The 16,164-nt window shown below is 47.4% G+C and overlaps 1 protein-coding gene across 1 annotated transcript; it reads left to right on the plus strand.

Annotated features, from left to right (window-relative positions):
• Positions 1 to 2,501: 2,501 nt before the first annotated feature.
• Positions 2,502 to 3,816, plus strand: LOC125545420 (myb-related protein 308-like). Its single transcript, XM_048709346.1, has 2 exons — positions 2,502 to 3,013; positions 3,126 to 3,816. Exons 1-2 carry the CDS (start codon positions 2,517 to 2,519, stop codon positions 3,664 to 3,666), a joined length of 1,038 nt encoding a protein of 345 aa, XP_048565303.1. The 5' UTR covers positions 2,502 to 2,516; the 3' UTR covers positions 3,667 to 3,816.
• Positions 3,817 to 16,164: the final 12,348 nt, after the last annotated feature.

Here is a 16,164-nt window from a genome sequence, read left to right on the forward strand (position 1 = left end):
GGACATCAGATTGTGGGCTGTCACGACGTGGGTCGAGCCCACGTCTCTCCACGCGCACCGTCCATCGCCGTTCCTTTGCTGTTGCTGCCGCCCGTCCGCTGCGTATACGGTCGACGGAAGAGCAGATCTCCGAAACCCCGTCTCATCGGATCCTGTATGGGAGAGAGGCGGATAAGTTTTTGGAAAGCGACTACGCGACTGCTCGCCTCCTTTCGTCTGCTTCCTCTACGTCTGTATCGCCTTCATCATCACCATGTCTCGGTTCGACGTCGATCGTCTTGCCACCGAGAAGCTCGAGGCCGACAAGAAGGCCGCCGAAGACGCCGCTGCGGTTTCTATCTGGCCTACTGGAGGGTATAACGCGTTTATTCCGCTCCTATTTATTTCCGCATTAGCAGTACTAGCATTATGTGTAGATGTGTCTACAGTTTAGCAGTACTAGCATTATGTTAGATGTGTCTACAGTTTGCATAGTACGTGCTTGTCTAGATCAGAATCAGTATGTCGTTAATTCTGTCAATGCCATGCTAGTGATTTGTTTACGGATTAAATTAGTCAAAAAATTGCCTACTTATTATTCAACGGTGCCCAGCTCGATGAGCGACTCGTCCTCTCGACCGGTATACGTACGTACGCCATCATTCCACAGGTGCAACAGCAACAAAACGCAGGGTAACTTCTGTTTCGTCGCGGTCGGCATCATCGACGATCGATCCATCGAGACGATGCGTCCATCGACATAATAAATCCACCGTCCGTGGAGCAGTAACGGTTGGCTGCCAAACAGTAGAATTAGATTAACACGGCTAAGCTACCAGTACACATACACAGTACATCATCGATCTCCCATCGCCGTCGGCGTTGGTGTATACAACCACATACTACCCGCTTGCCACCCTGCGCCCATTCCATTCGCGCAGGCGGTTGAGTGAGTGTAACGGGCAAGCAAATGGGAAAAAGGCTACGGTGCAATTAACACCTTGAAAGCACCGCGCAGTAACTTTTTCTTGTCCCGACGAATCAGGGCTCGCGGTGCCGTCACTGTCCTAACTGCTAGCCTCCCCCCTTATCATCCTAGGCGAGTGAAAGTAGCCCGATCCGGTCCATCCCATCCGTAGATACGCCATCCGTGCACGGCCGCACGAGTAATAATATTACTATGCGTCTACATTAGTCTTGACATTTTTGCAGCCCGGGCGAAGCGTCGCTTTTACCTACGGCGGGTCGTGCGCCCGCCGGTAACCATCCCGGCGGATCGGCCGAGCGGTGCCCAACGGAAACGGCAGCCCGGCCGGCCGGCGGCGCGTCAGTTTTGAACCCCGGGGGATCGCCGGATTTTTTTAAGCGGAGTGAGCTCACCGGGGCTGCGTACCAACCTGGCCGAGTGCTGGCTGGACACGAACTACCTAATCAAGGCTTAAATTATTGCCTTGGCGCCAAGAGGGGGGGTGATGGGATCATATAGAAAAATGGGGTTAGTCACGCACGCATGACAGGCGCTAGGGACACGGGCGCACAGCTAGGAGGTGTTTTGCTGGTTTGCGGCTAGTAGTTAGCTAGGCAATCGGTGGCGGTTGCTCCACCAAGTTTTGGAACGTGTTCCTACACCATGATTCCGTTTTCGTTGCGACCATCTCTTTTTAAAATTAGGCGCGCGACGCTGTGAGTTACGGTTGAGCTAACGAACGCTTGCCATGCAGTACTAGGAGTGGAAAGAAGAAGGGTGCTCCAATACCGACACATGTTAGTACATGACTCGCTACAAGTCTTCTACTAGTATAACCCTTGAAAATAGATTTACAATCTTTTTGTGCAATATTTGTGCAAGGGACCTATGCTTGAAACAAGTCTTGGCTTACTTAATGAGTGTGGCTAGGTCTCAGTCGACTGAGATTTAACCAAGTCTTAGTCAAGTGATGTAACATGCAAAGAGAGAACAAGAAAAAACCGAAAAGAAAAGTTTGCACGGATCCCATTGTACATCTGATAGATATATCATCGGACTTAACGAAGTGTCAGTCGATTATTACTTACTCCCTCCGTTCCCAAAATATAAGAACAAAACGTTTTTTATATTCTTGCATGCAAAGAGAAGAAACCGATATCAGCCGGACGGCTAGTGGAGGTGGCTGTACCAAGCCAACTGACGATCGAATTTAGGTTAGATGCTCGACGACCCAAGTATTTTAGTGTACATGTGTTTTGTCTACGCTGCGCTCCTGGAGAAAACAAGTCTATGAAAAAACAACTTGGTGGAGCAGCACTCACTCCCTTTGAGAGGGGAGGGGGAGGCAGATCCGTTTTGCAACCACCAAAGGACCAAAGCTACTCCACTCCAGCAAGTACACAACAAGGAATCAAACACGTTAGCTGCGCCGCGCCCACATCTTTACCCTCTCACTCACAAGCATCCTGCGACGCCCACCCAAACCCAACCCAACCCAACCCAGCCCCGACGCACGCCGCGCCCCTCGCGCCCGCGCAGGCGGTCAAATCCCCCCCAAGGGATCGGGTCAATGGAGCGAGAAACCACCACCAACACCCCGCAAAAGAACCACCCAAAAGCTCTGCTCTCGCCGTCACGCCCCCCATATATACGCGCGCCCCGCCCTCCACGGCGCGCCCACCCCGCTCCTCCACCTCCCCTGCCTGCTGCATACAGCCGCGAGCGAGCGAGCTCAAGCTCCGAGCCGCCGCCGTCGAGCACGAGGAAGGGAAGCAGAGTAGCCATAGCTAGCGCCGGCGCCGGCATGGGGAGGTCGCCGTGCTGCGAGAAGGCGCACACCAACAAGGGCGCGTGGACCAAGGAGGAGGACCAGCGCCTGATCGGCTACATCAAGGCGCACGGCGAGGGCTGCTGGCGCTCGCTGCCCAAGGCCGCGGGCCTGCTGCGCTGCGGCAAGAGCTGCCGCCTCCGCTGGATGAACTACCTCCGCCCCGACCTCAAGCGCGGCAACTTCACCGACGACGACGACGAGCTCATCATCAAGCTCCACGCCCTCCTCGGCAACAAGTAAGCAACCGATCGCGATTTCAATGCGCATCGCCTCCTCCGCCTCTTCTTTCCCTGGTTTCTTGGAGGAAGGAAGCAGTTATTGACTAAAGCAGCGGTCGCCGTCGTGCAGGTGGTCGTTGATAGCGGGGCAGCTGCCGGGCCGGACGGACAACGAGATCAAGAACTACTGGAACACGCACATCAAGCGCAAGCTCCTCAACCGCGGCATGGACCCGCACACGCACCGCCCCATCAGCACCGCCAGCGGGCTCACCGCGTCCACCACCGCCCCCGTCTTCCCTTCCTCCCCGGCGCCGGCGTCCAGGCTCGCCAGCGCGCCTTTCGCCTTCCAGAGCAGCACCGTGAGCTTCGCGAGGCCGTCCCCGTCGGACGACGGGCACAGCAGCAGCGGCGGAAGCAGCGACGCGCCGCGGTGCCCCGACCTGAACCTCGACCTGGACCTCGACCTGTCGATGAGCCTGCCGAGCTCGCCGCCCAAGACCGCGCCGCCCGCCAAGTCCACGCCCACGTCGCACCAGCAGCAGGGCATCTGCCTGTGCTACCACCTCGGCGTCCGCGACGGGGAGGCATGCACCTGCAAGACGGCGTCGCCGGCGGGCCCGCGCGTGTTCCGGTTTCTCCGGCCCCTGGAGGAGGGTCAATACATATAGCACGCTAGGCGCCCGGCAAAACTCTGTACAAAGCACAAAACGAAGGAGGAGAGGGAGAAAAAAAAGGGTTTCTAATTGAGATAGCTGATGTGGGTTATTATTTCTGATGTTTCGCTTCATCCCAAATATGATTCATTTCTTCTTGCCGTATACTCCTACTAGTATAGAATTTTGAATTTCATGCAGCGGCAAAAAATGTCCAAAAAGATCTAGGGTGGCAAAAATTGATAGTACGTAGTACTAAATTAGTGTAGAACACACAGGCACATAAGTGAGAAAAGAGTAGATGGTATTGTTTGATTGCGCATGCGATTCGGGCGTCTGTTTGTGTCATGTGGGATATAGTGCGAGAACAGAGCATGTGGCGTGTTTTGGGTAGGTAGGGAGCTTATGCTATTTAGGCCCTCGAGGAAATGAAAACAACCTATTTCTTCGTCCATTTTGTAGTCATCACTGCAGGACTCAACAATTTTCATTACAATATGTTTCGAAATATTTAAACATGCATGCATGAACCGTTCCTGCTCATATTATATCCACGCATATGCAAAATATTGTTAAACGTTTTAAAATTTTAGACCGCACACGTTTGATAAACATATATTTTTAGACATGGAGATATTATGATTACTCGATGTGAATTAGCGGTTAGTCACGAGTGATCTAGCATAGCATAGTTCTTGTAGGTTCGCTCCAGCGACGGGAGGGGGTGAAAGTCCCATGGCTTCGGCCCGAAGATGGTTGGGAATAAATTTAAATTTGTCTTTGATCGGTGATGGCGAGATGAAGGGGCGTCGTCGGCGTGGAATAAGGTCTCCCCGCCTTGCCCACATTAAGAGCTGCTTCTTCGTATGGTTAGGAGGTGTGTGTGGAAATCTGGCACTTTGGTCTAGCGTACTATGACAAGCATGTAGAATAAAAACGCTATCTTTTCCAGGGCGACAATTTGCTACGAACATTGCGGCCGTCTGTGTCTTCCGGCCTACATCAACAATTTCTAGTCACTGATTCTACAAGCTCAAGAGTATCAACACGTTTGTTATGTCAAGATGGAGGTCGAGAGATGATAACAAGATTTGCTCAGGGCACGTCATCGAAGGATGAGGAAGAAGACTTCGACACACCCAAGAATTCGGATGTAATTTTCATCGTTCGTAAGGATGCTTTGAAGGATGTGTCTTGCTTAATATATTTTGGCTTTTTCGCAAAAAGTACAAAATTAGAAAATCATTCATTAACTATGGATAGTTAGAAATGAAAAGGGTGTCTGATTTTAAAATGGATAGGTGCTCTTCGAAACCATCCATCGGTTGATAGAGGCAGGCATGAAAAAAATTAGTTGGCCATCTCATTTTTATGTGGAAAAATGACATGAGGTTGCAAATCTGTTGCCGTGTGGGTTATGGTGGTAAGTTAGACCACCAACCTAGCTGGTTCAGAAGTCGCGAAAGGACAAGTGGAAATGACACTTATAGTAGTCCCAAAAAACTTTTTGAATTTACCTCAAAGCTTCATGGTGGTCCAGCTTCATCATACAAAATGCGTAAAAAGCGAATTATGGACTCTGGTGCAAGTGGATATATGTAACATGTCCTCAATTTTCATCTTTTGTAAAAGTGTTTTAATGGGCCTGTCCTGCTTAATACATTTTGTTTTTTTGCAAAATAGTACAAATTAGGAAAATTATTCATTAACTATGGACAGTTAGAAATGAAAAGGGCATCTGATATTTAAAATGGACAGGCGCACTTCGAAACCATCCATCGCTTGATAGAGGCAGGCATAAAAAATACAGTTGGCCATCTCATTTCTATGTGTAAATCTGCTTTCGTGTGGGTTATGATGGTAAGTTAGCTTACCAACCTAGCTGGGTTCAAAAGTCGCCTAGGGACAAGTGGAAGTGACACCTGTAGTAGTAACCAAAAACTTTGTGAATGTATCTCAAAGCTTCACGGTTGTCTAGCTCCATCATACAAAATGCGTAAATTAGAACGAGATTGTGGACTCTCGTGCGAGTGGGTATATATAACATGTCCCCAGTTTTCATCTTTACGAAAGGTGTTTAATGGAATCGAAACCTGGAACCAGAGCTGCAACCGAGCTATCTGATGACGGAATAGCGCCATTGAGAGTCATGTCAGAGTCATGCCCTTTGGCCCGATACAGAAGAAATCAGAAAATAGGTTCTCGTTGAGCTTCATGAAGAAGACCGATAATGTGGCCACTCGGGGGTTCCATAGTTCTATTGGAAAAATTCCTTTTGATCTAAGTGGAAGGATACATGATTTTTTTTACTAGAAATTGCGCTCGATATAAAATAAAAGTTTTAATTTGGGCGGTTCACGTTTTATTGTAAAAAGAGAGCTTTTCATTCTCTTATAGAAGCCCGCGCCCACGCGGGTAAAGCCCAGCGGGGTCTGTCCTACTTAATACATTTTGATTTTTTCACAAAAATAATGAAAAATTAGGAAAATCATTCATTAACTATGAATAGTTAGAAATGAAAAAGGTATTTGATTTCTAAAATGGATAGGCGCTGTTCTTAACCATCCATCGGTTGATAGAGGCAGACATGAAAAAATATAGTTGGCCATCTCATTTTTATGTGAAAAATGACACGAGGTTTGAAATCAACTGTGGTGTGGGTTATGGTGGTAAGTTGGCCTACCAACCTAGCTGGGTTCAAAAGTTACTAAAGGACAAGTGAAAATGACACCTATTGTAGTCCCAAAAAACTGTGTGAATTTTCCTCAAAGCAGCATGGTGGTCTAGATTCAACATACAAATTGTGTAAATTGGAAGCAAATTATGGGCACTGGTGCAAGTGGATATATGTAACACGTTCTTAATTTTCATCTTTTGTAAGTGTGTTTTGGAGGGTCCTGATACATCTCCATCGTATCTACTTTTTTAAACACTTTTACTCTTATTTTAAACCTTAATTTTCATGGTTTTAGTGAAACTAACTCGGACTGACGTTGTTTTCAGCAAAACTATTTTGGTCTTATTTTTTGTGAAGAAATAAAAATTTCTCGAAATTGGAAGAAACTTTGCGCAGAATTATTTTGAAATAAACAAAAGATATTGGAGCAAGAAACCACCGAAGAGGGGCCAGGGGGTGGCCACATGGACAGGTGGCGCGACCACCCCCAGGCCTCTTGACCTAATTCCAACGCAATAAATTCACTGTTCCCCTGAAAAAATCAGAGAGAAAGTTCCATTGTGTTTTACGATACAGAGCCACCGCCATTGTAACACCCCGAGAATCTTGCTACAGTAATCTCCCCCTAATGTGCCATGACATCACCTTTTTGCTAATCCATTTGTCACTTGATCAAAATTCAAATCAAACTCAAATTTAATATAAAGTAAAAAAATATTTATTCAAACAACAAAATAAAAATGTTAATTGGGTTGCAAATATTCACTAACTAATTTTCATGAAGAAACCAACATCATTTGAATTCCCCAAATGTCCCTAGCAAATTATAAAGTGGTCCAACAACAACTAACATGGGCTTTTAAATATAAAACAAATGTTTATACAATTCCAAACCACTTGAGACTTTGTGTGTGGGCTAAAAATGTTGCATTTAAGTTTATATGCAAGGTTTCACTTTTTACGAAAATCATTTAGTAGCAAAAGAAGCAAGAAAAAAGAGAAGAAAATATAAAACACAGAAAAATTATACAAAAAAGGAAAAGAAAGGAAAGGCCCATGTGGCATGGGAGAGGCCTAGCCCACATCCCCACTCCCCCGCGTCTCCTACCTAGCTACATGAGCGGGCAGGGGCGGCCGTGGCACCATCTCCATGGCCGACGCCACACGTCAACCATCCGTGCCCCCTCATAGCCCTACAAGACTCCACCCTCGACCCCTGGAAACCCTAGTTCCCCTCGTTCCCCTTCCTCTCGCTCCCTCACCCTCCCCCTCTCTGCCATGCTTGCCCGAGCGGACAGATCGCCACGCTGGAGCCACCTCACGTCGCACGGAGATGCCAAGGATGGTCCCTGACGTCTACTACATCATCCGCGCCATCGGGCATGAGTCGTAGAGCCGCATCCATGCCGCCTGCTTCGCCCCGCTTCGACTATGGCCACCGGAGTGCCGCCGCACAATTCGTCGCCCCTGTGCTACAAAACCCCTTGCCAAGCTTTTCATCTGCTCCCCGGTGAGCTTCCCCGTCGGACCCCCTTCCCCTGCCTCGATTTGGTTTCCCTTTTGCCGCCCCACCGGAGAGTGATACGTCTTCGTCGTATCTACTTTTCCTAACGTCTTTCCTCTTGTTTTGACTCTAATATGCATGATTTGAATGAAACTAACCTGGACTGATGTTGTTTTAGCCGAACTACCATGGTGTCGTTTTTGTGCAGAAATAAAAGTTCTCGGATTGGAACGAAACATTTTGAAGAATTATTTCAGAATAAAGAAAAATACTGGAGCCAAAAACCACCGGAGGGGGCCTCTGGGTGAGCACAACCCACCAGGGCGCGCCCCCTACAGGCGCGCCCAGGTGGGTTGTGCCCACCTAGTGGCCCCGCAGACCCTGATTACAACTCCAGAAATACCTATTTTTCCAGAAAAAAATCAAGGATGAAGAATCATCTCATTTCATGATACGGAGCCGCCGCCACCTCCCGTTCTTCATCGGGAGGCTAGATCTGGAGTCTATTTGGGGCTCTAGAGAGGGGGATCTTTGATTTTCATCATCACCAAACCTCCTTCATCACCAATTCCATGATGCTCCCCACCGGGAGTGAGTAATTCCTTCGTAGGCTCGCTAGTCAGTGAGGAGTTGGATGAGATTCATCATTTAATTAATCGAGTTAGTTTTGTTAGGGCTTGATCCCTAGTATCCATTATGTTATGAGATTGATGTTGTTATGACTTTGCCATGCTTAATGCTTGTCGCTTTGGGCCCGGGTGCCATGATTTCAAATTTGAACTGATTATGTTATCACCATTATATCTATGTTCTAGATCCGATCTTGCAAGTCATATTCATCTATTACGTGTTATGATCCGCAAACCCCGGAGTGACAGTACTTTTCGTTGATGACCATAGCTTGAGGAGTTCATGTATTCACCATGTGTTAATGCTTTGTTCTAGTTCTCTATTAAAAGGAGGCCTTAATATGCCTTAGTTTCCATATGGACCCCGCTGCCACGGGAGTGTAGGACAAAAAATGTCATGCAAGTTCTTCCCATAAGCACGTATGACTATTTACAAAATACATGCCTATATTATGTTTTTGAACTGGAGCTAGTTTTGTATCGCCCAAGGTTATGACTGTTATATGATGAACATCATCCAACGAATCTACCAATCCAATGCCTACGAATTTCCTATATATTGATCTTGCTAAGTTACTACTGCTGTTGTTACTGTTACACTTGCTACAAAATCATTGCTATCACTGTTTCTATTGCCGCTACCATTGCTATCAAAACTATCATACTACTTTTGCTACTGATCACTTTGTTGTAAATAATTAATCTCTAGGTGTGGTTGAATTGACAACTCAGCTGCTAATACTTGCAAATATTCTTTGGCTCCCCTTGTGTTGAATCAATAATTTTGGGTTGAATACTCTACCCTCGAAAACTGTTGCGATACCCTATACATGTGAATTAACTGAGAGCTTATGCTCACCGCGCCCGCACCCCAAGCCCCGTCCGTCCCATCCGCACATCCGGCGTGCCCGCCTACGCATGGCCGAGCTCCCGTGCGTGCCGTGCTCGCCTGGCCTCGACCTAGCACACGCCCACGCGCGCCCAACCAACTGCAGCCGCTTGCTCGCGCCCGCACCGACCGCGCCAACCTACACACTGCCGCTCATGCCTGCGCCGCCTCTGGTCACATCCCAGCATGCGTCCGCGCGCCTGCAGTCCCGCTTGCCGCTGCTCTCGGCCGCCCCGTGCGCCGCCATGCCCACTCACCACTGATGTCTACTACACAACCTTCTTCTTGTAGACGTTGTTGGGCCTCCAAGTGCAGAGGTTTGTAGGACAGTAGCAAATTTCCCTCAAGTGGATGACCTAAGGTTTATCAATCCGTGGGAGGCGTAGGATGAAGATGGTCTCTCTCAAAAAACCCTGCAACCAAATAACAAAGAGTCTCTTGTGTCCCCAACACACCCAATACAATGGTAAATTGTATAGGTGCACTAGTTCGGTGAAGAGATGGTAATACAAGTGCAATATGGATGGTAGATATAGGTTTTTGTAATCTGAAAATATAAAGACATCAAGGTAACTAATGATAAAAGTGAGCGAAAACGGTATTGCAATGCGTTGAAACAAGGCCTAGGGTTCATACTTTCACTAGTGCAAATTCTCTCAACAACAATAACATAATTGGATCATATAACTATCCCTCAACATGCAACAAAGAGTCACTCTAAAGTCACTAATAGCGGAGAACAAACGAAGAGATTATTGTAGGGTACAAAACCACCTCAAAGTTATCCTTTCTGATCGATCTATTCAAGGTCCGTAGTAAAATAACACGAAGCTATTCTTTCCGTTCAATCTGAGTTCATACTAGAATAACACCTTAAGACACAAATCAACCAAAACCCTAATGTCACCTAGATACTCCAATGTCACCTCAAGTATTTGTGGGTACGATTATACGATATACATCACACAATCTCAGATTCATCTATTCAAACCAACATAAAGAACTTCAAAGAGTGCCCCAAAGTTTCTACTAGAGAGTCAAAACGAAAACATGTGCCAACCCCTATGCATAAATTCACAAGGTCACGGAACCCGCAAGTTGATCACCAAAACATACATCAAGTAGATCACGTGAATATCCCATTGTCACCACAGATAAGCACATGCAAGACATACATCAAGTGTTCTCAAATCCTTAAAGACTCAATCCGATAAGATAACTTCAAAGGGAAAACTCAATTCATCACAAGGAGATAGAGGGGGAGAAACATCATAAGATCCAACTATAATAGCAAAGCTCGCGATACATCAAGATCGTGCCGAATCAAGAACACGAGAGAGAGAAATCAAACATATAGCTACTGGAACATACCCTCAGCCCCGAGGGTGAACTACTCCCTTCTCGCCATGGAGAGTGCCGAGATGATGAAGATGGCCACCGGAGAGCGATTCCCCCCTCCGGCAGGGTGCCGGAACGGGTCTAGATTGGTTTTCGGTGCCTACGGAGGCTTGCGGCGGCGGAACTCCCGATCTAGGTTTCTTTTCGGGGGTTTCTGTATTTATAGGAATTTTTGGCACCGGTCTCACGTCAGGGGGGTCTCCGAGTCATCCACAAGATAGGGGGCGAGCCCAGGGGGTAGGGCATGCCCTCCACCCTCGTGGATGGCTCGGGACTCTTCTGGCCCAACTCTTTTACTTCGGGGGCTTCTTTTGGTCCATAAAAAATCATCAAAATTTGGCACGTCAATTGGACTCCATTTGGTATTCCTTTTCTGTAAAACTCAAAAACAAGGAAAAACAGAAAGTGGCACTGGGATCTAGGTTAGTAGGTTAGTCCCAAAAATCATATAAAATTGCATATAAAACATTCAAGATGGATAATATAATAGCACCGGAACAATAAAAAATTATAGATACGTTGGAGACGTATCAACCACCACCGTGCGCCACCGCTACTAGCTGTTGCCGCCACCGCCATTGTCGTCGCTGACATCAACTCGGGCCACCTCCTACCACCCTATGGCTACCACCCGACATGCGGTGACGCCAGCTATCTAATGCGCCCACCCACGTGTCCAACCGTCGCCGAAGATGACCGGATGAGCAACGTCGGCGTGCTCTGCCTAGTCGCCGTTGGCTTGTTGACATGGCGCCGTCATTAGCCAATGGATTAGCCACTGATTAACCTAGATAACCCCATTGACAGCATGCCCTAGGCTACTAACTAATCTCTATTATTTTGAATAAACACTATTTAAAACTAAAAGTGGCTGACATGTGGGTCCACTAGGCCCTGTTGACCCAGTCAACCTGTCGACTGGGCAAGCCCAGTCACAGACAGGTGGGACCCACTGGCCCCATTGACCAGTCAAAGCTGACTAGTCAACTGCTGACTAGGTCCCACTGTCAGCCACACCAACACTCTGCTAGGTACACTTTTTGGTAAATCTTATTATTGCTCGCTAGTTGATTATGCCATTGATATGAGTTAATATAATTTTAAGAGTTATTGTTGACATGGTTAGTCATGATCTTTGCTGAAAACCTGGGTGCTCTTAGGCTTATTTATGTAAACAAGAGCAAAAGAGTTCGTAAGAGTTTTACTTTTTCACTTCCAGTTTATCAACCGAATTGCTTGAGGACAAGCAAAGGTTTAAGCTTGGGGGAGTTGATACGTCTACGTCACATCTACTTTTGCTAACGCTTTTCCTCTTGTTTTGGATTCTAATTTGCACGATTTGAATGAAACTAAGCCACACAGACGCTGTTTTTAGCAGAACTACCATGGTGTTGTTTTTGTGCAGAAATTAAAGTTCACGGATTGGAACGAAACTTTTTGGAGAAATATTTCATAACAAAAAGAAAAATACTGGAGCAAAAAACCACCAGAGGGGGGCCCTGGGTGAGCACAACCCACCAGGGCACGCCCCACCTCCACGCGTGCCCAGGTGGGTTGTGCCCACCTGGTGGCCCCGCAGACCCTGATTCCAACTCCATAAATACCTATTTTTCTAGAAAAAAATCAAGGAGGAAGAATTATCTTGTTTCACGATACAGAGCCACTGCCACCTGCCATTCTTCATCCGGAGGCCAGATCTGGAGTCTGTTTGGGGCTCCGGACAGGGGGATCTTTGATCTTCATCATCACCAACCCCCCTTCATCGCGAATTCCATGATGCTCCCCACCGGGAGTGAGTAATTCCTCCGTAGGCTCGCTGGTCAGTGAGGAGTTGGATGAGATTCATCATGTAATTAACTGAGTTAGTTGTTGGGGAGCGTTGCAGAAAACAAAAATTTTCCTATGGTTTCACCAAGATCCATCTATGAGTTCATCTAGCAACGAGTGATCGGATTGCATCTACATACCTTTGTAGATCACGTGCGGAAGCGTTCAAAGAACGGGGATGAGGAAGTCGTACTCGACGTGATCCAAATCACCGGAGATCCTAGCGCCGAACGGACGGCACCTCCGCGTTCAACACACATACAGTCAGCGTGACGTCTCCTCCTTCTTTATCCAGCAAGGGGGAAGGAGAGGTTGATGAAGATCCAGCAGCACGACGGCGTGGTGGTGGATGCAGGGGTCACCGCAGCAGGGCTTCGCCATTCTACTACGAGAGGGAGAGGTGTTGCAGGGGAGAGGGAGGCGCCAAGACTCAAGGGTGCGGCTGCCCCCTCCCTCCCCCCCTTTATATAGTCCCCCTAGGGGGTGCGCCGGCCAGGTGGGGCGCCCCCCCACCCTAGGGTTCCCAACCCTAGGCGCATGGGGTGGGCCAAGGGGGGGCGCACCAGCCCACTATGGACTGGTTCCCCTCCCCACTTTGGCCCATGGGGCCCTCCGGGATGGGTGGCCCCACCCGGTGGACCCCCGGGACCCTTCCGGTGGTCCCGGTACAATACCGGTGACCCCCGAAACTCTCCCGATGGCCGAAACTGCACTTCCTATATATAATTCTTCACCTCTGGACCATTTCGGAACTCCTCGTGACGTCCAGGATCTCATCCGGGACTCCGAAAAACTTTCGGGTTACTGCATATTCATATCTCTACAACCCTAGCGTCACAGAACCTTAAGTGTGTAGACCCTACGGGTTCGGGAGACATGTAGACATGACCGAGATGGCTCTCCGGTCAATAACCAACAGTGAGATCTGGATACCCATGTTGGCTCCCACATGCTCCTCGATGATCTCATTGGATGAACCACGATGTCGAGGATTCAAGCAACCCCGTATACAATTCGCTTTGTCAATCGGTACGTTACTTGCCCGAGATTCGATCGTCGGTATCCCAATACCTCGTTCAATCTCATTACCGGCAAGTCACTTTACTCGTACCGTAATGCATGATCCCGTGACCAGACACTTGGTCACTTTGAGCTCATTGTGATGATGCATTACCGAGTGGGCCCAGAGATACCTCTCCGTCATACGGAGTGACAAATCCCAGTCTTGATCCGTGTCAACCCAACAGACACTTTCGGGAGATACCCGTAGTATACATTTATAGTCACCCAGTTACTTGTGACGTTTGGTATCACCCAAAGCACTCCTACGGTATCCGGGAGTTACACGATCTCATGGTCTAAGGAAAAGATACTGACATTGGAAAAACTCTAGCAAACGAACTATACGATCTTGTGCTATGTTTAGGATTGGGTCTTGTCCATCACATCATTCTCCTAATGATGTGACCCCGTTATCAATGACATCCCCATGTCCATAGCTAGGAAACCATGACTATCTGTTGATCAATGAGCTAGTCAACTAGAGGCTCACTAGGGACACATTGTGGTCTATGTATTCACACATGTATTACGATTTTCGGATAATACAATTAAAGCATGAACAATAGACAATTATCATGAACAAGGAAATATAATAATCATTTTATTATTGCCTCTAGGGCATATTTCCAACAGGTCTCCCACTTGGACTAGAGTCAATAATCTAGTTACATTGTGATGAGTCGAACACCCATGGAATTCTGGTGTTGATCATGTTTTGCTCTAGGGAGAGGTTTAGTCAACGGATCTGCTACATTTAGGTCCGTATGTACTTTACAAATCTCTATGTCTCCATTTTGAACACTTTCACGAATGGAGTTGAAGCGACGCTTGATATGCCTGGTCTTCCTGTGAAACCTGGGCTCCTTGGCAAGGGCAATAGCTCCAGTGTTGTCACAGAAGAGAGTCATCGGGCCCGACGCATTGGGTATGACTCCTAGGTCGGTAATGAACTCCTTCACCCAGACTGCTTCGTGTGCTGCCTCCGAGGCTGCCATGTACTCCGCTTCACATGTAGATCCCGCCACAACGCTTTGCTTGCAACTGCACCAGCTTACTGCCCCACCATTCAAAATATACACGTATCCAGTTTGTGACTTAGAGTCATCCAGATCTTTGTCGAAGCTAGCGTCGACGTAACCCTTTACGACGAGCTCTTCGTCACCTCCATAAACGAGAAACATTTCCTTAGTCCTTTTCAGGTACTTCAGGATATTCTTGACCGCTGTCCAGTGTTCCTTGCCGGGATTACTTTGGTACCTACCTACCAAACTTACGGCAAGGTTTACATCAGGTCTGGTACACAGCATGGCATACATAATAGAACCTATGGCTGAGGCATAGGGGATGACACTCATCTCTTCTATATCTTCTGCCGTGGTCGGACATTGAGCTGAGCTCAATTTCACACCTTGCAACACAGGCAAGAACCCCTTCTTAGACTGATCCATATTGAACTTCTTCAATATCTTATCAAGGTATGTGCTTTGTGAAAGACCTATGAGGCGTCTTGATCTATCTCTATAGATCTTGATGCCTAATATATAAGCAGCTTCTCCAAGGTCCATCATTGAAAAACTCTTATTCAAGTAGGCCTTAATGCTGTACAAAAGCTCTATATCATTTCCCATCAAAAGTATGTCATCTACATATAATATGAGAAATGCTACAGAGCTCCCACTCACTTTCTTGTAAACGCAGGCTTCTCCATAAGTCTGCATAAACCCAAACGCTTTGATCATCTCATCAAAGCGAATGTTCCAACTCCGAGATGCTTGCACCAGCCCATAAATCGAGCGTTGGAGCTTGCACACCTTGTCAGCATTCTTAGGATTGACAAAACCTTCTGGCTGCATCATATACAGTTCTTCCTTAAGATAACCGTTAAGGAATGTCGTTTTGACGTCCATTTGCCATATCTCATAATCATAGTATGCGACAATTGCTAACATGATTCGGACTGACTTCAGCTTTGCCACGGGAGAGAATGTCTCATCGTAGTCAACCCCTTGAACTTGTCGATAACCCTTAGCGACAAGCCTAGCTTTATAGATGGTCACATTACCATCCGCGTCTGTCTTCTTCTTAAAGATCCATTTATTTTCTATGGCTCGCCGATCATCGGGCAAGTCAGTCAAAGTCCATACTTCGTTTTCATACATGGATCCCATCTCGGATTTTCATGGCTTCCAGCCATTTGTCAGAATCCGGGCCCGCCATCGCTTCTTCATAGTTCGAAGGTTCACCATTGTCTAACAACATGATTTCCAAGACAGGGTTGCCGTACCACTCTGGTGCGGAACGTGTCCTTGTGGACCTTCGAAGTTCAGTAGGAGCTTGATCAGAAATATCTTGATCATCATCATTAACTTCCTCTCTAATTGGTGCAGGCACCACAGGAACATTTTCCTGAGATGCGCTACTCTCTGCTTCAAGAGGCAGTACTTCATCAAGCTCTACTTTCCTCCCACTTACTTCTTTCGAGAGAAACTCTTTCTCTAGAAAGGATCCATTCTTGGCAACAAAGATC

This window comes from Triticum urartu, chromosome 3, assembly GCF_003073215.2.
Source record: "Triticum urartu cultivar G1812 chromosome 3, Tu2.1, whole genome shotgun sequence".
In the NCBI taxonomy this organism is placed as follows: domain Eukaryota; kingdom Viridiplantae; phylum Streptophyta; class Magnoliopsida; order Poales; family Poaceae; genus Triticum; species Triticum urartu.